This window comes from Rattus rattus, chromosome 5, assembly GCF_011064425.1.
Source record: "Rattus rattus isolate New Zealand chromosome 5, Rrattus_CSIRO_v1, whole genome shotgun sequence".
Taxonomy (NCBI): Eukaryota; Metazoa; Chordata; class Mammalia; order Rodentia; family Muridae; genus Rattus; species Rattus rattus.
Window position 1 is genome coordinate 9,444,756 of NC_046158.1, and position 24,019 is coordinate 9,468,774.

A 24,019-nucleotide genomic window follows, 5' to 3' on the forward strand; every position below is an offset into this window, starting at 1 on the left:
ACTTGAGGAGACAGGCCTCTGCCCACCGCTGGCTCAGAGGATACTCTTTAGAGTGCATCACTGGTGAGAGCAGCCTGGATGAGGGGCAGGAACAGTGCTTGGCTTTGGTTGTCATAGACTGGGACTGCTCCCGAGCTGTGCAGGGTGGGGAGTGGGAGGGGCTCCAGGAGGAGATGACACTGCCTGGCCATGGAGGTCGAGGCTCAGCAAATAAGGGAGAAGAGTTGGGCAGGATCAAATAGAGCTCAATAGAGCCAGGTCCCACAGGGCGGGCTTCAAAGGCTGGTGGCGAGGATGCCAGGGCTCTGGGAAAGCTTGGGTGGTCCTAGGGCCATGAAGTGTGAGTGTAGGCTGACCAGATCAGTGATTACACACCAGGGGCTGGGGCCACTTGGGGTGCACATGGGATGTGGGGGTGAGGGAGGCACGAGGGATGCCAAGGGGCTCTTCTGTGAAAAGGGCTTTCCAGAGGCCTTTGGGATGGATCTGGAATAGCAGGCAAGGTGTCGTAGCACACAATGATAGGGTCAGGGGGAGTACAGGGCTGGTGGTCTGTGGAAGGAGGAGGGTGCTAGACTCCATAGGAGCATTTCCTGTTCCTTTTCTAGCTGGCATGGCAGTAAAGCTAAACCCCGAGTGAAGGAAGGAAGGGACTAGCTCGAGGCTCTTAGGCAGGGTTGCTAGGTCATCCTCGCCTCAGAACCTCCATCAGGACCCATGTTCCTGGATAGAGACCAAGGCCGTTGGCTTCTGCTGTTAGCCGTCCCTTCCCTAGACAGGAAGAAGTTCAGGTGCTCACAGGGCAGGGTCGCAGCCAGACTGTGGATGCTCTCAGGACTGCGTCCTCCAGGCGGCAGCTTATCTGGTTCTCTTATGAGCATGATTGGGGCGGGGGCCGAGCCTACCAAGTGTAAGCACCACCCTCCCCTTTCCCTCCAAGGACATTGGCACCCAAGTTGGGAGAACAAACAGGAAGAGACTCTTAAAGGGGACGGGGAGCAGAGTGGGTAAAATATCGCCATTCTGCCTCCCAGACACCACTTCCTATGCCTGCCATGGCTTTGCCTCCTCCCAGCAGCCCTGTAAAGGGATTCCAGTTACATCCCGTCTCCTAAGCAAGTGACCAGGGCCCAGAGGCTTCCAGAGCCTGCACTGTGACACAGAGGAACCTTGTAGGAGTCAATGAAGAAGGAAGTCAGAAAGATGGGGGAGGGGCACATTGAAGCCTCCCCCTACCGCCCCTGTGCCAGGCTCAGTCCAGAGGGTGGTACCTGCCTGCCACAGGTCCTAGTGCCCTTGACAATGACAGACAATTTTGAGAACCCTGAATTCCAGATGGGACCGGGAGGTTGGTGAACTTGTTTACTGGATCTAAGGCCACAGAGCTGTCCAAGGTCATTAAGCTCTGAGGCCGTGGTTTCCCAGAATGCCTGGTGGAAGTGAGTTGGTGTCCAAGGGCAGAGTCCCAGGGCCAGCGTTGCTCTGTAGATGCCCTAAGGCCATAGGGACAGTGGGTTTCATATGTTTCCAGCACATCTCTCCTCTCTAAACTGTTGTTTCCTTTTCTGAAGCCTGGGGGAGTTGCTCTGTTAACACCCTGGGTGATGGAGGTTGTATTGGCCGTTTCTCTAATTCCTGTGACTAAAGCATCTAAAAGGAGAATGGGTTCATCAGCCCACAGTCTGAGGGCAGAGTGGGGAAATGTGGTGGCAGGACCTTGAGAAGACTGGCCCATGTGGCATCCTCACTCGGGAAGCAGAGAGACATGAATGCTGGACTCGGCTTGCTCTCTCTCTTTAACTTTGTCTAGCACCCTGGTCTACGCTGTTACCCACAGTCTGGGTGGGTCTTCTTAGTGTGACTAACTGAATCTCGAGACCCCTCAGACATGCTCAGAGGCTTGTCTCCTAGGTGATTTTAGGCCTTCTCAAATTGACTGTCAAGATTAGCCATCCCGAGGGGAGTGTCGCCTCTCGCTCTCGCATCCCTCAGCCCAGTGAACTTCAGAAGGGCAGAGTCAGGGAGCCCAAGCATATGGGGTGTGTTATGATGGGAAGTTATGATGACTAGTAAGGACATGAGACTTGAGAGCGAAAAATATTTATGTGAGTCCACTTCGCCCTAGTGGTTGATGCAGGATAGACGCTCCCTCCTAGACCTGAAGGCACCAGTGTTCTAACCCTTTCTCTAAGAAGCAGGTAGAAGCCCTTGATATTGCCCATTGCCAGAAGCAAGCTATACACTTTCTTCAGTAAGAGTTTGGAGTCCCTCTCCATGTTTCCTGTCCCAAGGTCTTGTTCTAAACCTGTTGCTTCTCCTCCAGGGGATGGCTACTACCTAGCTGTTGGTGGGGCTGTGGCCCAACACAACTGGTCCCACATAAACACGGTGCTGCAGGACCAGGAGTTCCGGTGCCAGCTTACGGATTGTTCTGAAGATCTGGGCATGCTCAGTATCCAGGGCCCAGCCAGGTGAGAGAATAAGAACCTGACACCTGGGTTATCTGGGTCCACCTAGGCCCAGTCCCTCCAGCCCAGCTCATGGGTACAACCACTCATCTGAATGAATGCAATTTTCAAAGTATCAGGTTTAGGCTAGCCCTGTACCAGGAGCAGCTTGACTTTACAGCCTTGTGTTCAGTGATGACTCCTTAGAGTCTCTGGTTGCCATGAATCTTCATCCCCACAAGTGGATAGAGCCAGGCCATGGGTGGACCCCCTCCAATTTGTAAATGGAGAGCTGAGGAGAGGCTGCCTGGTTCTTTCTGTTGGCCAGACAAGGCCATCCACCATTCAAGTACCCTCTAATTCTTAACTGAGCCTTGTTCCAGATGCAGGAGGAGTCGTAAGGACCCCTGGGTGCTACTGAGGGTCTGAGGCACAAGGATGTGTGGCAAATATACACCTTGGAAAGACCACTCTGGTAGAGCTTGGGGGAAGGGACAGGATGGGGAAACAGGAAGGAAAAACAGACGAATTGTGAACAGCCACCAAGTCCAGCCAGTTGTAGAGCTGACCTGGCCTCCACTCACTGCTGATGGGAGACCTGTGGAGGAGAGGGGTGGGGATGATGCTCTGATGCTGGATGTCTGTAAAACAGTTACCTAAGGCATGGTGGAGACAGAGAGACAGAGACAAAGACAGATAGATTCAAAGGGAAAGAGAGAGAAGGATAGAGGGGGGAGAGAAAGAAGAGAGGGAGAAGGGGAGAGAAAGAGGAGAGAGGAGAAAGAGCAAACGGGGAAAGAAGAGGGAGAGAGAGAAGGAGATCACGTGAGAAGAACTTATTCCCTTTCCCTTTTCACTCTGTCCAGTGCCCATGCTGCCCACATTCAGCGCCCCAGGGACTTGGAGCTTCTCCCTCCTAATCTCCTAGTTTCCACCCAGTCCAAGCAGAGTGACAAGGCTGACCGTATCAGGTGGTCGTGAATGCTTTTTTCTTGTTGATGCAACTGAGGTAGAGACGTTTGCCGGGGCCACACAGTTTCTGGGAAGCGAGGAAGAAGGACGTGGGAAACCTCCTAGCCTATCAGGTCTTCTCATATCCTTATCCACATGCTAGTCACCAAGTCAAAACTGTCATGAACAGCTGCACCTGGATAGATGCCGTTCCTTGGTAACCAGCAGGGCCTGCTGTGTGCTCGGCCCACAGATGCATCTGTGCTTGGTGGAGGCCCTGCGCCTAGACTGGAAGTGGAACGTTAAACAAAGGGAAGAAGGGAAAGACAGGGAAGAAGGGGGGCCACTTCTTGGAGGTAGGGACCCCCAGGGGATCAGTATGACAAACTTGGTTGTTCGGTGACATCTTTTCCTCCCTGGGTGTCCTGCTGGAACCCCGACTGTGTGCTCCTGTGGTGTCTATTTTGGCACTTTGGGGTTGACCAAACCAGTCACTTCTTGCTAAGTCTAGATCCTACCCACTGCTCTGAGAGCACGAGGGGCACTAGGTCAAGCAAAGCCTTTGCTGAGTGCCTTTCAGGGAGGCCAGGAGGAGGGAGGGATAGGAGGTGAGGGCAGTTCCGTAAGGCTGCCACATGAGGACAAGGAAACCATTTATTCCAGCATTTAGAGGGTTTGATTAGCATCTGGCTGCAGGGCCAGTAGTGCTGACATGGCTTCCAAAACTCCCCCTTGGGTGAGGGGGAGCCCATTGTCAACCTGAAGGAGTAGAGTTCCACCTGCTGCTCTCCAGGTCCCTCCTGTCCTGCAGGAGGCTCCAGCTTCATTGCATGGTGACCTTGGACAGGAACAGGCTATTTTTAGAGTGAGGGAGGCCAGTGGGTGAGGCGGGAGGGAAGGGGTGAGGCTACCAGACAGTCTGATCAAGATTCAGTCTCAGGGGACAGCTGGGTGGCAACCTCCAGGCTGGCAGCTCCTTACTCGCCCAACCTCTTTCTCACCTCTTCCAGAAGGCTCTCCTGTTTCCCATCTGGGTAGTAATGTCACTAGCACAAACAAGCCTTGTTACTGAGCTCTGTGGGGAGCACTTTGCACAACCCCTGGGTCATGGGAGCTACTCTGGAAATTGGCTATCCCTGAGCTAGGGTACAGCAGCTGCTGAGCCTTTACCTGGCTCTTGACCCCTCTGTCAGCTGCATTCCTCAATTTGTTGAGCTTCATTCAGTTCAGATAGCCTCCTGTAGTTGCTAGGGACGCACAGAGCTATATGGGATGGTCACAGTTGTCAGCATGGGCCGCAGGTGATAGACACATGTTTTTGTGGTTCTATGAGGGTTGGCTAAATCTCCATTTAGCAGCTAGGGCCAAGGCCCAGGAGGGGCTGGGACTTCCCCTAGGACTCCAGGGGGCTTTTTCCTCAGGCCACCTGTTCTCTCCAAGCCTTGGCAGACTTGGGTGGCTGTCCTCTGGTGCTGTCACCCCACCCTCTGTCACAGTTCTTGAAGCCCCACTTCAGAGGCCGTACGTAACATCTATGCTTCGTGAAGAAGACAGCACAGCTCTGAATTCTGCCAGGCTACCTCTCTGCTGTGTGGCTGCCCTGGGGCTGTGGGAGCCTGGGTTCTAGGAGGTTTGGAGGCAGCAGAGCAGAGCTGAACCTCTAGGGCTAACACCACGTGGGGCTGGGGTTACATAAGGATCTTGGCAGAAGGCAGCGGCTGAGCACCTCAGGCGGGCGTGGGTGGTAGCTCCCAGCTCTGTGGGGTGGGGATTTGGGCTGGCTGCACTTCTGAGCAACTTGCTGCAGCCCTCTGGGACCCCTGATGGGTAGAAGTGGGGGTGTTTCCAGTCCTAGGGTACTTGCTTTTCTGCCTGTGTTGAGCCCAGATGCTTGCAATTGGCACCACTCACTAGATAATTTTGTACCAAGCAGTAGGCGGTGTAGGGTCCTGTTGGCATGGAACCCCTGGCTTAGAGAAAAATGGTGGTCATACAGGGACCCCTGGGGAGGGAATCCAGGGGTACTGCCTAGAGGAGGTGACTGTTGGATGAGTCAAGAGCTGAAGGGTGACAGAGGGTCGAATATGACAGGGAGCAGGGCGGGACATAGGAGAGGTGACCTGAGCATGGGCTTCATGGGAGGTGAGCTTGGGGCATGAGCCTGCAGGATTTTGTCCATATCACAGTAGCAGGGCCTGAGCTGGACTGCAGCAGGGAGGGGAGGGGAGAGAGAGAGAGACTGGCTGAGGCCAGTGCAGAACAGTAGAATGTACCTCAACGGCACGACCTAGTGTCAGTGGAAATGTGAGAATGGACAGTGCTGTGGTTTAGAAAAGCAGTGGACACGACAGTATGAGCCACTGTGATGTGACACTGTTTGAAGATAAGTCCAGTGCTGTAAGGATACCCAGCCATGAGCACTAGGTGTGGCCCCTGTTCTCACGTCCACCAGGAGGACGGGACTCTAATCTCTCTACCTCTGTGTGACTCCTGTGAGGACTCTTGGCTTTGGCTGGGAGATGCACCAGGCGGTGGTGGTGGTGACTGTGGTGGCTGTGGCTTTGGGGAGTGAGGGATGGTGGTGGCAGTGGCAGTGGCAGCAGTGGTGGTAATGGGGGTGGAGGTACAGTACAGTGTCCTATGCTCCCTGCTGGGTCCTGTCTACTCACCACAGCTTGACGTTTGACTCTCCTATATAAAACAGGCACCATGCCAATCTCTCTCAGTGACCACTGTGGTGACTCAGGTGGGGTCCAGAGTGCTTGGTGGCCGGATAACTCTGTTTTAGTTGGCCATCCACAACCAGAGCTCACCTGTAGCCTGCCTTCCCTTACAGCCCACAGAAATGTGGCCTTCTCACATGGTGGCCCTTGTGGCCTTTACCAACCAGACTGTCTAGATTAAATGTCATTTGCTGTCCCCCTCCCTTTGGTATTGGCCCCATTGTCCAGGAATACTTGGCGTTGTGTGACTCACTGACCCTGTCCTTGTTCACAGCCGTGCCATTCTCCAGGATGTGCTTGATGCTGACCTGAGCAATGAAGCCTTCCCCTTCTCCACCCACCAGCTGGTGAGAGCTGCTGGACACCTGGTAGGTGGCAATGGCCTCTGGGCAACTTTGGGCAATGGTAGAGTGGGCCTGGGAGTCTGGTACCTTCGGGCAAGTCTCTTTATCTCCCTGGGCCTCGACTCCCAATGTCAGTCAGAAATGATGACAGCCAACCTGACCCTGGAGGGAGCTCAGAGAGGCATGGTGGGGTCAAGATGGGGTCATGTGTCTTCTTCTTGGTGCCTGGCCTGTGCCGGTCTCATCTGGGGAGAAGCTTCGCTGCTTGCACAGACAGATGCCTTTGTGCCCTCTCCTCAAAGTGGTAGAGGATGTCCGTCTAAGCCGGACTACTGCTTTTCTGCTTCCCCACAAACAACAGGGCTGGGGAGAGCTGACAGTTCTCTGCAGGTTCCCACATCCCCCGAGGAGGCTACTTCTCCTTCCTTGCGATATCGTCCTTACAATATCGTCCTGGTGTTGTAGATGTGGGGGAGCCTGGTCAGCCCCCAATTTCACCTCTACTGTAGAATTTAGAAGTCCAATGCTAAGTGATGAAGCCCGGCTCTTCCGAGGTTATGGTTAGCATCCTCATCAGGGTCTCCTGGACTCCAGGGGCTTTCTAGGAAACCCTGGGTAGGGAATCTGGGCCCTAGCCCCTGACTGGCTCCTCCATTTCCTGGGCCTCAGTCTCCAGGTTGGAAAATGCACATTGTAGTTTCCTCTGGGATTCTCAAGGCTGAGGGAGAGGTTGATGGTGACAGACACCAAGTATCATCTTCCCCCCCATGGGAGATTAGAGACCCCGACCTCTGCTGATAGATACCGCAGTACCCCATAGCGGTGACTACGGGAAGTGTGTTCTGACGAGGCTGGCTTGCCCACTAAGGCCATCCTGGATCATTCATTTCCTGCAGCTTTTGCAGGGCCCCCAGCCCGTGCTGCATGAGGATTACTTCCCTAAACTGAATTTAGAGAATCTGGATGTCTTTCCCATGCTGCCCAAATGATAATGGCCCCCAAAACAAAGATCTGTGCTGGTGACACATATGCCTGCAGGAGGGCAAGGACACTGTCGGCATGTCCTGTCCTCTCTACTTGGCCATCTCTAGGTTTTTGCGGAGAGATGGGGAGGAACACCAGTTGGAGAATGAGATCCCTACCCGCAGAGGGGCCAGACACTCTGGGACCAGGCTGGAACCTGTCAGCAAGTAGACAGAGTGGCGCTGAGTGCTAGGGAGAACGCTGCCAGAGAGGATGGGTGATAAAGGCCGCCACGTGGGCTGCACTCCACCTCCCCTCTGGAAGCTGCACCAGGGTTCAGGAAGTGGGGTGGGGGTTCTCTGTCTAGCTTGTTTCCTGCTTCACGAGTACAGAGCTGCTTGCTCAGACCAGAGAGTGTGGGCGCTCTGAAAGAGTAGTATGGTGGGATCCTGGGATACGGCAGCCCCTGGACCTTCAGACTCTAGCTTGGGTTGTTCACGAGGGCATCCTGGTGCCATTTGTTTTGGCATAGTCAACATCCAGAGTCCGGTTTTGGTCCGGGCTGGGTCCTGCTGTGTGGAGGAAGGAAAGCCGTGTCTCTTCCACTGTGCTGAGGCTTGGCATAGCCTCAGTCTGTGTGTGGTTTGGATGTTCATGGAAGGAAGACCAGGTGGGAATATATCCCCTCCTGTCAAGATCAGCATCCTCCCACCACGAGCAGGACCGCCGTGGGCTGGGGGGAGCGGCGTGGGGTTCCCAACTCCAGCTGCTCCCTCCCATGGGACCCTGTACTGGCCATGGCTGCCTCCTCAGCCCTCCCAGGCTGCCTGGGAATCTTCACCTGGGGCCTGGGAGTTAGGCCAGGGCCCAGGCTGAGCTGACACAGTGCACACTGCCCAGGGTCATGGGCAGGCCAAGCCCCAAAAAAGGTGTCTGGTTCGGGGAGGATGTATTCACTGGCTACTTGTGTCTCCTGCCAGGCTGACTTATGGTGACATACGCTACATATGGAATTATAGCCTGGCTCAGGGCATAGGCCTGTCATCCCAGCTATGCAGAACACCAAGGCAGAAGAACTGAAAGTTCAAGGCCAGCCTGGTCAACTTAGTAAGATTCTGATTTAAAATAACCAGTAAAAAGAGAGCCGGGCTAGAGCTCAGTGGTACAGTGCTTGTCTAGCATATGTGAAAGCCTGGGTTCAACCCCCAACACTGTAAAAAACAAAGAGAGAGAGAGAGAGAGAGAGAGAGAGAGAGAACCAAACACCATCATTCTGTTTCCAACCATAGCCGCACAGCGAAGGCTGGGTACTGAGCCCAAACCAGACCTCCCTTCTGCAGCACAACCTTGACCTCACTGGGCCTTGCTTCTCTCAGCCCTGGAATAGGGTCATGGTCCAGCGCCCATGGCATGATTACATAAAGATGGCCTTCTCCATGTGGCAAAGACGCACTGACCAGCACATGTCGCCAAACTCTTGGCTGTGTTGTAAAACATGAGAAAGTTCAAGAAAGCTCATCTATCCATCCCTAGAGGCTGGCGTGTCTACTCCATGACAACGTCTGCCTGTTTGTAAGCAGGCCGGGCCTGCGCTCTGCATGGTGGCCGTGGTCTGCACATTGCTTTGTTCTCTGGTGGTGCTGCAATCCTTGCTTGTTCATTGCAACATACAAGAACTTGTGCCCACCCCCTGCCTTAGTAGTACCCATGTTCAAACATCCTGGGGTCCATTTCTTCTCTCGGAAGCAGCCTAGTGGCAGGTGTCCTTGTACACGGGGCTATGAATTTTCTGTCCTAAGAAAGGAACCGATAACTGAACCCATTGAGTCAGAGACAGCCTGCCCTACCCATTTATTCTGGGCCCCATCCCTTTCCAGTGCTGTTCTAGATCTGGCAGGATAGGAGAAGACATTGTTTTCAAGACCAGGGTTCTTGTCTTGGGGAGACTGGTTGTGTGGTGAGCTGGGAAGCCCAGAACCCTGCAGATCCCTGAGGATAGCATGCCTAGGAATACATGGTACATGAGAGAACATTCAACATGGGAAGACTCCAGGTTCTATTTCAACTAGCTGATCACAATGAGGCAATTAGATGGATGGGCCCATGTTTGAGGCCAGACGTGGGCAATGCCTCAGCAAAGCTGACCCATGGCCGTTATTGCTAATGTACCTCCTGGTACCAAGTACACACGGCACCATTGTGGACCATCGGGAGAGTTCGAGTGTTTGGGTCTGAACCCATGCTGCTTTCCTATTGTACAGCTGCCCTGCCCCGCAGCAGCCCCTCCCCTGGCTCTCGAATGAATTCCAGATGTGTTGGCGAGGAGCACCTGTGGGACTGGGCCAACCCTAGTGATGAGGAGGAAGGTGCAGCCCGCTCTCTGTGTGTGCGTCCCCGCCCATAGGCTCAAGGGAGCTTGCAGCTGCAGCCCAGAGCAGTGGAGAGTGGCTGCCACTGCCCAGGGAATGACAGCCTGAGAGTCCCTGGAAATGCTCAGGGAGAACTGGGTCTTTGTAAGATAACTTTGACATGGAGATGCTAGTGTCTTGTTGTTGCCCAACTGTCAGCAACTACGAGCTTGGGCCTGGTTCCTCAAGGTGAGCAGCCTCATAGCACGTGGCTCACTATAACATAAGGAGAGAAGTCTGCCGTGGTGTGCTTCAGTCTCCACCCAGAAACATTTGACGCCTGTCTCTGACGCCAGTCAGTCTCTCGCGTCCTACTTCCTCAGAGGTCAAGGCCGCACAGATTGGGAGGATCTCTGAGGACCGGGCTTGCCAGGTAACTGATGAACAGAGCTGGGACATGCAGGCTAGAGTAGGAGTATCTCCACAGGCTGCAGCTAAGGTTATGTAACACCGTGCCCTGCCAGGGTCCTGTCCCAGTGACCCCACCTTCTCCCAAGGGCCTGAAAGAGGGTTAGGCCAAAGAGAACAAGATTGTTCCTGTCACATCCGTGCTGTGGTTTGGGCTGACCTGGAAAGTTGTCTCTCAGTGTGGCTCTGGACACACATCCCAGTGGCTTATTCCTTTCCATCCCTTGGCCAACAGTAAGTGGCAGTTTAACCTTTGGTGACTCCTCAAGCTATAGAAGCTGGCTGGCCACTGTCCTGGCCCCAGAGGTGGGGCTAACAGGCGAGTGGAGGAGGGAACAGGGAGCTGGGCCACAGACATGAAGGGGTAGTGTAGACCAACACTTCTGTGCTACCTTGACCCTCAGAACTAGGAGGTAGATGTTGGTCTTCAGTCCTTCACCAGCCTTCTTAGGCCTCAGTTTCCCTGGCAGTAGTGGTACAAGTCTAGACAATCTCAAAAGTGCTTTGTGGTGCATCCTGTATATCTGTTCAAATACTGAATCCTCTTGGAATCCAGGGGAAATTTCATATTCTAAGTGATATCTTGTGCTGGCTTAAAACTGTGTTGATGAACTGTCCATCAGCGTGTGGAGGATCTGGGGCCAGGCCATGAATTTATAGATCAGTTGGCTTCTAGCCCACCAGCTGTGGGAGAGGAATGTGTGTGTCTGCGTAGTCAGCAAATGCCAGGTCGAGCAGAGACGTGAGCAATGACTTTGGTGAGTGCCAAGTTCCGCAGACCCTGGCCTGTGGACCAAGGCCCAGGACCCTGCTGTGTTTGCCAAGCTCTGCTCATGACAGGACCTGGTCAGAGATGCCCAGCCACACGTCACTGACTTTTGCAATAGCCCTTCTCCGAGATGCTTGTGCTTGGGCCAGACATCTACAGTCTTTGGATTCCTAGAGGAAGAAGGGGGCCGGGGAAAGTGAGTGTCCACTCAGCGGCCAACAGACCAGCTGTCTCTGCTCCTCACATATTTGCCTCAAGGCCAGCGAGATTCCCTAGTGGGGAGAGCTTTCCCGGCGAGTCTCCCAGAGCTCAGCTCAGCCAGGACTGGGTCAGACATGGTGTTCTCGGCACCTTGGCTGAGGACACCCCGCCCCCAAGCAGAGAACAGGCCCCTCTTAGCGAACCAGCAGGCTCCAGGATGGGAGTCATCATGAGACATAACAATAAAGCAATTTCCCTCTGAAAATTAATTTCAAATCAGGAGGAAATTGGATTTCTTTCCTGGCAGCGAAGAAGCCCAAGCTTGTCACCGCTGTGACTCCATTTGCTCAGGATAGAAGAGGCTCCCGGTGCGTGCATTTGATAAACTACGGAGTGCCAGTGAGAACGCATTCACATAGAGTACAGCTGCCTAGAAGCTTGTGCTGTGAGGCCAGCACGGATCTGCTGATCCCTTCCTGAGACAGCCGTAGAATGTTCTGCTCTAATTCCGTGACGCAGCCAAGAGAGATACGGCATCCGCAGTCTGGGCATGTGTCCCTGCCACTATTCCAGCTGTCAGCGGAGGATAAAATGCCTGCCAGAAAAATGTAGGAACACAGCATGGCTGGAATGAGGTGGGGTCACCCTGTGTGACCCCAGTGTGTGCTCAGTTTAGAACTAATTTTTGTCCAGGTTTCTGTGACCCGCTGCTCTCGTCTGTGGGTGCAGGCATTCACCAGCGGCTTGATTGAAGGACCTCAGGTCAGAGCTGCTGGAGCAGGGGTCTCCTCAGAGGAGTGGCTGGCTCTCCTAAGGCCAGAAGGATAGACCCCAGGGCCAGCAACTGTGGGAGAGACTTCAAGCAGCGTGGGTTAAGTACTGTCTGCTTATGCCCACTTCTAGAAGATTGGATTATAGTCATTGTGACCATCATGTCCGCCATATTATACCATCACTGTCACTGGCCCCACCATCACTGCCACCAAAGCCACTACCACTTCTGTCATTTCCTCATCGCTGTGATCGACGCCATGATCACTACCAGTACCACCTTTACCATTACTACAGCCACCATCAACACCGTCACCACTGTCACCATTACTACCAGCACCACTTCCTCCATTACTATCCCCACATCTTTATCACAACCGCCACCATTACTGCTACTGACATCACTACTACCACCGCCACTGCCACCACTCCCACTATCCCTGCCATCACCATCATTACCCTGCCTCACCAGTACCACTATTACTGCCACCATCATCAGTACCAACACCATTATGATAGTGTTGATTATTATGGTGGCCGTTGTCCTTCTCACCATCACCACAAGCACCATCACCACTACCAATGCCATTACCTCCCTGCCCCCACACTGGTGCCATCCTCATGAGAATCACTGCCGTCCTCCCCTCCCACCCCACGAGCCTCCACACCAGTGCACAGATCCAGTTCTTGCCCACGGTAGTGTTTTTGCACTTAGAGTATCTTGGCTGTCTCCTGAGGGTTAGGATGGAATTTCTTCCAGTCCCTTCCCTTCCTGTGGGTTTGAACCTCTGTGCATCCTTCCTCCTGGGCCTCTCAGGGTCCTCATTTGTTTAAGAATGACTGAGTTTGGAGCATGTACCTACTGTGCTGGAAATACCGAGACTCCTGTGGGACCGCGTGGTTATAAAGGCTTAGCAGGACCTGTCCTCTCGAGACCCCACTCTGGTACATGTTCGGGGGATTCCCCAGGAATGGCTTGGCCTTCCCTGTCCTGGCACCACCATGGTCTTCAAGCTGAAGCTGAGGCTCGGCTGAATGCGGTTCTGAACCTCTCCATACTAGCTGGTGTGGAGTTAAGCAGTGTGCCCGATGCGGGATCGAATCCCCCAACCCTCTGACTGGAATCCCAGAGCCTTCTCTCTTACTGAAGATGTCAGCATTCAAGAGCAAAGGCGTGTCTTTCAGAGCTGGACTCAGGTCTTGGATCTGGGAATATTAGGGCAAATCCTGTTGTTTCGCCAGAGTCTGAGGCCACTTTGACACTTATCCAGCTTACAGAACCAGTGCTAACAATGGGATATCTGCTCGATCATGAGTCACCTGAGAGCAGCCATGCTGGCTGACACACACACCAGGAGGATTGCTAGGGGTTGTAGAACACTTCTACCTGCCAGCGTCTCTCAGTCACCTGCCTCGGAGATGTCACCAGGCTTTGAACAAGTGTTTCCTCCCTGGGCTCCTTACTTGCCCATATTTCAGGGCGAGTGTCTGTGACGTGCTTCTAGGGAGGCAAAGGCTGTTTCTCTGCAGTTTTGCTGGCAGAAGCTGAGATTCCAGGTTGTCAGGGGAGAGCCATGCAGGCTCCAACTCAAAGCTCTCTCTGTGCCGTCCTGTGATTTTGGCTTACAGCATCTGCCCTGGCAGGGTGGCCGCCTCCTCGTCTGTCCTGTCAGTTGACTGCCAAGATGGCTAGACAGTGTATCTGAACTGCCATAGGTTAGAATCCCGGGACTGTGTTTTTGACCCAGTGGGATGTTTGAAGGTAGCTGATCATGAAATGGGGGCTCAGAGCCATTGTTCTGCCCTGGGTGTATGTCTGGCTCAGTGGAATTGTCTAGAATGGAGCAGATATGGCAAAACCTTCTCTGTAAAGAACCCTGGGCCGGTGGCCTGGAAGCCCTGCTCTCACCTGCTGGGCTGAGCTGAGTCTGTCCACCACTATACTGGGGGCTTTTGGGCACCCAGTGCTGGGTGGCAGACAAGGTGAGGTCTTTTGTTCCCGTTCTAATGGGCAACTGTCTCACCACTTGCACGGCGTGAATAACACAGGGAATCGACAGAACCCTCCTGTCAGGACATCCAGGACCTTCCAGGGGAATGGGATCCTGGACTGGTTTGGGATGGCGGTATGGGTCAGGGTGTGCAGGTTTCCAAGCATCAGCCCTCTCACTGGCCTCTTCAGACACAACTCTCAACCAGCCGCATCCTACCATTCAAGGCTCTGGGCCCAGAAGGCCACTGTGGCTCTGCTTGACGTAAAATCCACTCTGGTCCTTGCCAGACCGTTGTCGTAGCTGGCCATTCAAAGTGCCCATTTCCAAACAGGAGGCAGAGCTGGCCTGGGACAGGATGTTTTGCACAGACAACCCCAGGGTGGCCTGCCTGGCCCTCAGAGTCTGCGCTCTCCATATTTCTCTTCAGCAGTGTATTTTCCACAAATTACCCAAGTCCTGAGCCTGTGCTCAGCCACTTAGGGTGGGCTTCTGGGTGACAGGCATGCTGGAGATGTTCCTTGGGGTCTAATTAAAGATGCTGTGTTTTGAGGTGCTCTAGTGAGACTGGGGGTTCCTCAGGACAGCCCTCCCTTGTCATTCCCCAGAGCTGTGCCCTCCTCATGTCTCCTACACAGGGATTTGGGTTTCTGCTCATGCGGTTCTCACTCACTCTCTTCAGTCCCAGAGAATCCCCCACCACTGTCCTTTTTAACTAATCTTAATAGATGTGTAGAACACACAAAATGGTCATATTAATGAGGCTCTGTGTGATAGTGGGGTTCTGTGGAGCAGAGAGGTACCGTGTGGTGGTTTTATACTGAAAGGCAGTAAGGTTCCATGTGGTGGTGGGGTACCATGTTGTGGCAGGGTACTGTGTGGTGATGGAGTACCATGCAGTAATGGGGTACTGTGTGGTAGTGGGGTACTATGTGGCAGAAGGGTACCATGTAGTGGTAGAGTGCTGGGTTATGGAGGGACCATGTGGTGAGTACTGTAGTGGTGGGGTACCATGTGGTGTAGACCATGGTGAGTACTGGGGTACCGTGTGGTGTAGACCACTAAATACTGGGGTACCATGTGGTGTAGACCACAGTGAGTACTGGGGTACTGTGGGTGATGTAGACCATGGTGAGTACTGTGGCAGGGCATCATGTGATGGTGAGGCACAGCTGCTATTTTGAGGCATGGACACAAGGTTTACCACAGGCTATATACACTTCCGTTTCCTCTGTTTCCTCGATACCTACTTTTGCTTGTGTGTGTATTGGATGTGACTGCCCATATCAGTGTTTGCGCACATGTATGTGCAGGTATGAGAGTGTGTGGGTGTGTGCATGCTTGTGGAGTCCACAGGAGAACATGGGGTGTCTTCCTCAATTGCTCTCTGTCTTGTTTTGTGAGACAGGGTCTTTTACAGGTGAGCTCGAGAATCCTTCTGTCTCAGCTTTTCTAGCGCCGAGATTACAGATGTGCACCTCCATGCCTGGCTGTTACATGGAAACTGGGGATTGAACTCATGTCCTTTTGTCTGCACTGCAAACACTTTGCCAGCTGAGTCATCTCCTCACCTATTCATTTATTTTCTCTATCTATCTGTCTATCTATCTATCTATCTATCTATCCATCCATCCATCCATCCATCCATCCATCCATCCATCCATCTATCAATCATCTGCTACATGGATTCTGGTGACTGAACTTAGGCTGTCAGGCTGAGTGGCAGGCGCCTTCACTGCATGACCCACCTCCCGTGCCCCGAGATGAGCTTGTTTGGATGCCATACTTTACAAGTAAGATCATCCAGCACTTACCTGTCAGTGACTGGCTTGTTGTACTTACCAGTGACAAGCGCTAACCTTTTTGTTTATTTTGTTTTTGAGTTTCTCTGTGTAGCCCTGGCTGTCCTAGACTCCTTCTGTAGACTGGGCTGGTCTTGAGCTTAGAGATCCACCAGCCTCTGCCTCCCAAGAGCTGGGATTATAGGCCTGCACCACCACTGCCTGGCTGGATATTTTTCTGTTGGGTACACGAATTTCATTTATGTTGAGCGACATCATGAACACAGTGGTATCGGCATATCTTCAACAAACAACTTTCATTTCCTCCCAAAACATAGCTGCTGGGACACTCAATAGCTCTGCTTGTCTCTCTCCCCTCCATGATCTGCTCCATAACCCACAACTGAGCACTGCATGGAGCTCCCATTGTGTTCCGCTCCTGGTTTGTCTGCTGCCCCTGTCAGGTCTCTAGAACTCGAAAGGCAGACAAAGCACACCTCGCCCAGGCCCTCGGGTCTGTTTTCTATCCTTGGAAGGGATCTGTTGGTTTTTCATCATCTTAACTTTGTGGGGGTGGGAGGGACACAGGATCCATCTAGACAGACAAGGTTGTCCTTGAATCACAATGCTTCCTCAGCCTCCTGAGAACTGGATTTGTGCCTGGCTTCAACCATTTTAAACCTTCTATCCAGTAAAGCGAGTGCACGCACCCTGTTGTAAGATTGCTCAGCTGAAACTCAAGCCCGCAGGACAAAGCCCAGTCCTGGAAAGCAGCGCCCTGTGGAACCCTGCAGTGTAGACCCTATGAGACTGCCCTGTGTCACTCAGCACAGCCTGGGCTTTGTCCTCATCCCAGCAGGTGTCAGGCCATCCTTCCTGCCTAAGGTGACTGCTGTCCTGTTGTGTGAACGAACTCTGGGGCTGCTTCCCGCCTCTAGCTGCTGTGTGTGATACCAGTGTGAGAATCCCTCTGTGAGCGCTGCCTCCCATCCGCACTGGGGTTGGGGGGGGTGAGGTGTTTACACAGAAGCTGGGCCACACCACCTAGGTCTACGTTAACATTTCAAGAGGGTGTCACGCTCTTCATGGCAACAGCACCATGTTTTGGTCCTGCCAGCAAACACAAAACTTCTGGTTTCTCGATATCCTCGCCAGCATCTGTTACCTTTTGCTTTGTTTTTTGCAAAATCTAGGTTACATTTGGAGCTTGTGTGTGTGTGAGGACACATGTTATGTCGTGTCTGTGGATGTCAGAGGACAACTTGGAGGAGTCAGTTCTGGTCTTCCGCCATGTTGAGCCTAGGGGTAGAACTCAGGAGCACCTTTTCCCATAGTCACCATCTCCACCCTGCTTGCTTAAAAAAGGGAAAAAAATTGTTTTGTTTTGTTTTTCCCAGTCAGGGTTTCTCCGTGTAGCCCAGGCTGGCCCGGAACTCAGAGATCAACTCGCTTCTGCTTCCCCACTGTTCTGGTTACAGGCATTGCACCACCACTACTGGGTTTGAAAGATTTTTTTTTAATTTTTATTTTTTCCAGACAAACTTTTTTTTTGGAGACAGGATTTCTGTATGTAGCTCTGGCTGTCCTGGAACTCGATCTGTAGAACAGGCTAGCCTCAAACTCACAGAGATCTGTCTGCTTCTACCTCTTGAGCGCACTGCCGCCGCCAGGCCGGACTTGGGTTTTAATTGTGTGTCCCCGCGTGTGGGTGTGTGAGTGCCTCCGTGGAGTTTATGTCCAGATGCTCCACTGAGTTTCGTTGCTCTGGTTCTCTGTCCTTATGACATCTGCTTTGACTGCCATGGCCTAGTTGCTGTCTGTTTGGAAATGACCGAGTGAATTCCCCAATTCTGTCAGTGCTTCGAGTCTGATGTGGCTCTTAGGGTCAGTGGAGAGTTCCTATGAGCTGTAAGAGGTTGTTTTTCTACGTCTGCAACTTAATAAACACCAGTGGGACTCGGCCGGGGCTGTGTAGCTTCTGTGCTGCTTTGGGTGTTCGGGTGTTTTAGTAATAATACGTCTCCCAATCCCTACCATGGGCGTCTTTATTATCTGAAAATCCTTTCACCTCTCGGCTGCGAATATTCCTAAATATTTGAATGCTGGTACGACTAACTTTGTTTTAATTTCCATCTTTTGTTTTTGAAGTTTTGAGACACCCCATCAAGCCCAGGCTGACTTGAAACTTCCTATGTAACTGGGGATGACTTTAAACTCCTCAATCCTCCTGCCTCCACCTCTTGTCTCTGGGATGGCAGATGGGATGGTACATTTCTGGCTTAATTTCCATTTCTGGGTTGTTCGTTGGTAACAGATGACTTTGTATGTTGGTTTTGGGCCCTGAAACCGGGGGTTCTGTTTACTGTGGAATCATTATAGCGAGACAGGGTTTTTATCAAAACCCGGTTCAAGGCCCTTCCTGCCAACCTTTTGTAATTCTAGCTCCATCCATTGCCAGTAGCATCTTTCAAGGAGTGCTGTCTTCTCTTAAGCCTTCTTTATTTTGTACTATCTTGGTACTGGGAATCAAATCCAGGACCTTCCACATGCTAGGCATCTTAGCATGTCATGTCATGCTAGAACATGCTAAGTCATGCTAGGTCATGCTAACTCATGCTTGGTCATGCTAAGTCATGCTAGGCCATGCTAGGTTATACTAAGTCATGATAAGACATGTTAGGTCATACTAGGACATGATAGGTGTCCTATCACTGTGCTGTATCTTCAACCCTTTCTTAATCTTAAAGTCACCTGAGCTGGGATGTCATCCTTGTCCCTGTCCTTGATGTTTGTCCCCCGGTTTTCCAGGTCTGTGCATTCATATTTCATTTTTCTTTATGGATGAACAAAACTCTACTGTACCATCCACTCATCCAGGGATGGGCATCTAGGCTGGCTCTGTTTCCTTGTGAGTGTGTCTCAAGCAGCAATGAACACAGTTGTGCAAGTGCCCGGGCCAGCATTTGATGGCAGGTGAATGTGTGCCTGCGTGGATTCTGTAACAATCCGTGCTCATTGCTTAGATGGGGCACAAAGGCTGAGCTGCGAGGTACCTGGCCCAAAAAAATGAGTTTGTTCCCAGTCTTGCCCCATCCTTGTGGGTCACTATGAGAAGAAATGAGACCTGCCCTTAACTCTATTGCATCAAGGGGAAAAAATGTAAGACACCCAGCGACCCATAATCTACAGACCTGGAAGGCACACAGACTTCTCCAAATTCTCACTGTGCCAGTAGGGAGTAGAACCTACCATCTTCTCTCGGGAGTTTCTTCTTGGCACCTGCCATGGGCCACGTTGCTCTGTAGTGGAGACCCAGAAGTTGGCCACCTTGTGTCCCACTGAGGTCAGGAGATCTCAAGCATCCGTGGGCATCCCCCACCTGTGTGCTTGGCTTGGATGAGGAGTGTCTGAACAGGGAGGTTGGGTGCACTTTAAAAATGACTTTCCCTGCTTCGAAATGACGCTGGCTTTGAGCCCCAAGCTCCTTCGGGGCTGTCTAAAATTAGCACCCTGGTGACAAGGCGGGCTTTGTCAGGGGCTCACAGCTTGTACAGGGAGGCAGAGAAATGTCAACAGCACAGTTTCTACAACAGTGTGAGGTTTTTTTCACAAGGCCAGGCAAATGGCGCTGCTTCAAAGGCCTCTAGGACCCGGTTTCTCAGTGGCTGTGTGATTAGACTGGAAGGTTCACAGGGTGCTGGCTTTGTGGTCAGACGGCAGGGTAGCTCCCTTCTCCAAACAGCACAGGAGTGGTGCACTGGCCTGGCCACCTCTATCTGTGAGGTGTTTTGATGAACTGAGCAGTGACCCAGGGCTTCTATGCGCTCTTGGGGACATTCACTCACATCCCACAGCTTGCCTGCAGGCTGGGGGAAGTGGGCATCAGTTGTTGGGTGTGTTGGGCTTGGTCCATGTCCCTAGGCTAAATGTTTGGAAAGAATGATTCTTCTGGGAAGGGGAGCCTTCACATTGGCTGTGTGGGTGTGGATATGCCTTCCCAGACCCCTGCTCTTCCCACATGGGCCTCGATGCCCTTCCTGCATGGCTATGGTTAAGTGGGATGTGTGTGTGTGAAGGTCTCAGCCCGGGGACAACAGATAAATGGTGGTATCATCCCTGTGTTTGTGAGCCTCAGTTTCTGGAAGGCACACTGGTTATTCATGTGGCTTCCTGAGTGATGGATTTGACCCTGGATTGGCACTGGCAGGACATGAACTATATCGACTTCCCACCTGCTTCCCGAGAGCCTGGGCTCAACATGGCAGAACCTGGGGGTGTGGCCATCTTTGGGAGTAAGGTCCTGGCAGATGGGACTGGATGAGGGAATGTGCACACAGTCACCGTCTTGCTGCTGTGACAAAGTGTCTGGCCAAAGCGTCTTGAGGAAGGAAAGCCAGGGGTGGCCCACACCTTTAACCCCAGCACTCGGGAGTCAGAGGCAGGTGGAGCTCTGAGTTCAAGGAGAGCCTGTTCTACAGAGCAAGTTCCGGGACAGCCAGGGTTACACAGAGACACCCTGTCTTTCCTCTTCTTCTTCTTCTTCTTCTTGCTTTTTCTTTTTCTCCTTCCTGATGCTCTAGTGCTTTCTCTTCTTCTTCTTCTTCTTCTTCTTCTTCTTCTTCTTCTTCTTCTTCTTCTTCTTCTTCTTCTTCTTCTTCTTCTTCTTCTTCTTCTTCTTCTTCTTCTTCTTCTGTCTGAGAGCTCAGCCCTTGGAATGGTGCCACACACACTGGGAGCGACTCTTCCTACCTCAGTTCACTCCATCTAGAAACTCCCTCAGACATGCCCAGAGCTTTGTCTCCTAGGCGACTCTCGATTCTATCGTGTTGATAGTATCGACTGTCCCAGTTGTTAAGATGCGGTTCTTCAGAGTCCACATAGGTCCAAAGCCCAATGTCAGAGTCCTGGTAAGAACCAAAGTGACACACAGATTGGCAGTGGAAGGGGGCAGCAGATGCAGAGTGACACAGGGACCTGTGGAGCATTACTGGAACCCTTGCTTTGGGAGAAACCAGGAGGTATTTCCTGAGCCTCCAGGCATGGCTCGGCCATAGCCTTATCTGAGGCTGGGAAGCCCCAAGATAGACGTGGAGTTCATTTCCATTGGTTTAAGCCCATGTGGTTTCTGGTTAGTTGCTTGACCACAGGGAACCTGTTGGTCACTCCTGGGGTTTGAAGCCAGGAGGTGGAGTCTGTTTCCCTCTCTCTACATCGAATTCTCCTCCTTCACTTGAAGATTCTCAGCTCAGCTTATGTGAGCACTCCTCAGAAAGCACCGTTTCTCAGGGGCTGCTGGCAAGTGGCAGTCTGTGCCTGGGCATCAGCAATCCGAGCAGCCGTAGCTGATCCATGCGCTTGTCTCCCCAGGTCCGAGCCATCCGGCTATCCTTTGTCGGGGAGCTGGGATGGGAGCTGCATGTGCCCCGAGCGTCCTGCTTGCCTGTGTACCGGGCTGTGATGGCTGCAGGGGCGAAGCACGGCCTAGTCAATGCAGGCTACCGTGCCATCGACTCCCTGAGCATTGAGAAAGGTGAGCACAGGGTCGCTATGGTTCTGGGAAGCCAGCCATGCCACAAAGAAGAAGTTGGGGGTGCTTCTGTCACTAGTGCTTAGATTTTCACATCATAAGTCACTCTATCTTTCAGCCTTGTGCATTTTCTCAAACCCCCTCCCTATCTATCCACAGGGTCTCCTCAAAAATGATGCTGGGGTCCCTAATACCTACACATACTTGGACTCAGAGGGGGGAAACACTGCCAGAATCCTGAGGGAGGGATCAAATCGAGCACTGTGGGCTCCTTGAAAGATTTTTTTTTTTTTGAGCTTTTGAAACATTTGGTGCTAGAGGTTGAATCTGGGGCCTCCCATGAGTGAGAGGTTCTACGACTACTGACACCTAGATATCTCCTGAGAGGTAAAAGCTCAGCAGGGTGGCTTTAATAAGTGGTCACCTTTGAACAATAGAAGTTCAGAGTGGAGTCTGCTCTCCCCCAAGGAAGCTCAGCCCACCTTCCAGGTCCACCCCACACTCCGCCCTAATGGTGCAAGGAGCTCATATAGTGAACCTTCTAGAGACCAGGATCCACCCCATCCAGGCTGTCCAGGTTGCTAAGCAACAGTGAAGGTGGACATTTTGGGAACTGGGCAGTGTGGGCGTGGGCAGCACCCATATTTATCTTCTAAAGACTGGTTGCACAGCTTGGCTAGATACTTACCTGCAACCTCCTTGTCCCACAGGCTATCGGCACTGGCATGCAGACCTGAGGTCCGATGACAGCCCCCTGGAGGCAGGGTTGGCCTTCACCTGCAAGCTCAAGACCTCAGTGCCCTTCCTAGGCCGAGAGGCCCTGGAGAAGCAGCGTGCCACAGGCCTCCGACGACGCCTGGTGTGCCTCACTGTGGAAGAGTGAGTATCCTGGCCCATTGGGCAAGGGTGGTACTTACTATTTTTGGTGAGAGCCCTTGGGACTGGCAGATCTCTTAGGTCTCCCTCCCTTTCACAATACTGAAGTTCGGACTGGGAGAGTGAGGTCCAGGGGCTCTATCTACATGTACAACATAAGATTTATGCGATTTACGTCTTGTGTAGGTATGAGCAGAACTTGTATGCAAATCCAGATCCAGTAAGGGCTGAGTGGGCCGGAAATGGGTCAGAGATGGGGGAGTATCAGCGCCCCAGAGACATATAAAATGCTTAACCTTCTCTGATGCAGGCACTTAGGAGAGAAAGGTGCTATAGCTGGGGTGGCTCCTCTTCTGAGTAAAGCCAGGCCTCATGACTTAGGAGGGTGGACCCTACTTACAAGCTGGTGGCTCTTTACCTCCTGACCTGTTCCATTAAAGCCTGACTAGGTAGAACTGTCCTCCGTTTATAAATGATGGCCACTACGTCCCAGAGATATGAACGTATACCCAGCCATGTGGCAGAGGTGAAGGAAAGAACACATCACTGGGAGAGTTTGGATGCTGGGGGCCAGAGTTACACACTGGATAGTGTTGGCAGCTCACAGTGGCACTCATAGGAATTCTCCTAGCAACTGTCTCCAGGAGCAGGAGACAGCTTTGGGCTCGTTGCTTTGCAGCTGACAGGCAGCCACAAATGCTGCCACTTCACTCAGAGTGTCAAGTGTAATAAGAGGCAATGAGCAGAGTTACGGTTTGTCATCATACTGTGGCTTCTCCCTGAGATCTCACCTACTTCCCTGATGGCTGCCCAGCTTGGGCAGCAGGGGCCTCTCGGGTGGGCCCCTGTCATGGTCGGTCCCCTGAGTCTCTATGAAACTTCTGAAGGCCAAGGCTTAGATCTAGAGCAGAAAGTTGGTAACTGTCCTGTTCAGGGACCCCCTTCTTGTCTCTGCAGTTCTTGGCTGCAAAGCACATGGTAACATGTACCTGCTTTGAGGGGCTGTGGGCGAGTCTGGAACCTCGATGGGAGAGGAGGGGGTGAACATGCTCATCACACCTTTATCCTGACCCCCATCCTCTGCTGGGCAGAACCCAGATGGTGTGGCTGTGAGATGGAGACCCACGAGGGCATCTGAACCTGCTCTGACCTTTGTCATTTTTGAGAATGGTTTAGTCCTGGAGAACAATCTTCAGATGGTACCAAGTGGTACCATATCTGGGCATTGACAGTTCTGGTCTTTAATGTGTTTCTTTTTCTTCTTGTCTGTCATTTTGAATTTTCAAAAACTGTAGTTTTAATATAGTATATTGACTAAAGAAAAATTCTTCAGGTAAATATACTATAAAAAGCAGATTACCACTGGGAGATGATGGCCCATGCCTTTAATCCCAGCGCTCGGGAGGCAGAGGCACATGGATCTCCGAGTTCTGAGTTCAAGGCCAGCCTGATCTACAGAGTTCCAGGACAGCTAAGACTGCACAGAGAAACCCTGTCTCAAACAACAACAACAACAACAACAACAACAACAACAACAACAACATGACCACAGCACTATAAAATAAGTCCACTTGGTTAAATGAACTATATTCGGCATAAACTCGATCAAAAACTCTAAGTTTTCATTGAACTAGGAAAAAAAATCCTGAAACTTATATGGATACACAAGACCCAGAATAACCAAAACAATCCTGAGCAAAATGGGGGAGCCATTATCACACCTGACCTCAAACTATACCGAAGAGCCATAGTGACACAACCAGTATGGTCCAGGCACAAACACAGAGCAGAGTAGAGGACCTAGAAACAAACTGCTCAACAAAGATGGGTCCAAAGCCACACTAGGGAGAAGCAGCCTC

The 24,019-nt window shown here is 52.2% G+C and overlaps 1 protein-coding gene across 1 annotated transcript in view; it reads left to right on the plus strand.

Annotated features, from left to right (window-relative positions):
* The window catches only part of Sardh (sarcosine dehydrogenase), a 62,450-nt gene that overhangs the window by 32,846 nt on the left and 5,585 nt on the right, over window positions 1-24,019 (plus strand). The window contains exons 17-20 of the mRNA XM_032902992.1: window positions 2,324-2,471; window positions 6,396-6,489; window positions 21,125-21,287; window positions 21,995-22,163. Coding sequence (XP_032758883.1) covers window positions 2,324-2,471; window positions 6,396-6,489; window positions 21,125-21,287; window positions 21,995-22,163 — 574 coding nt within the window. The remainder of the gene's footprint in view (window positions 1-2,323; window positions 2,472-6,395; window positions 6,490-21,124; window positions 21,288-21,994; window positions 22,164-24,019) is intronic.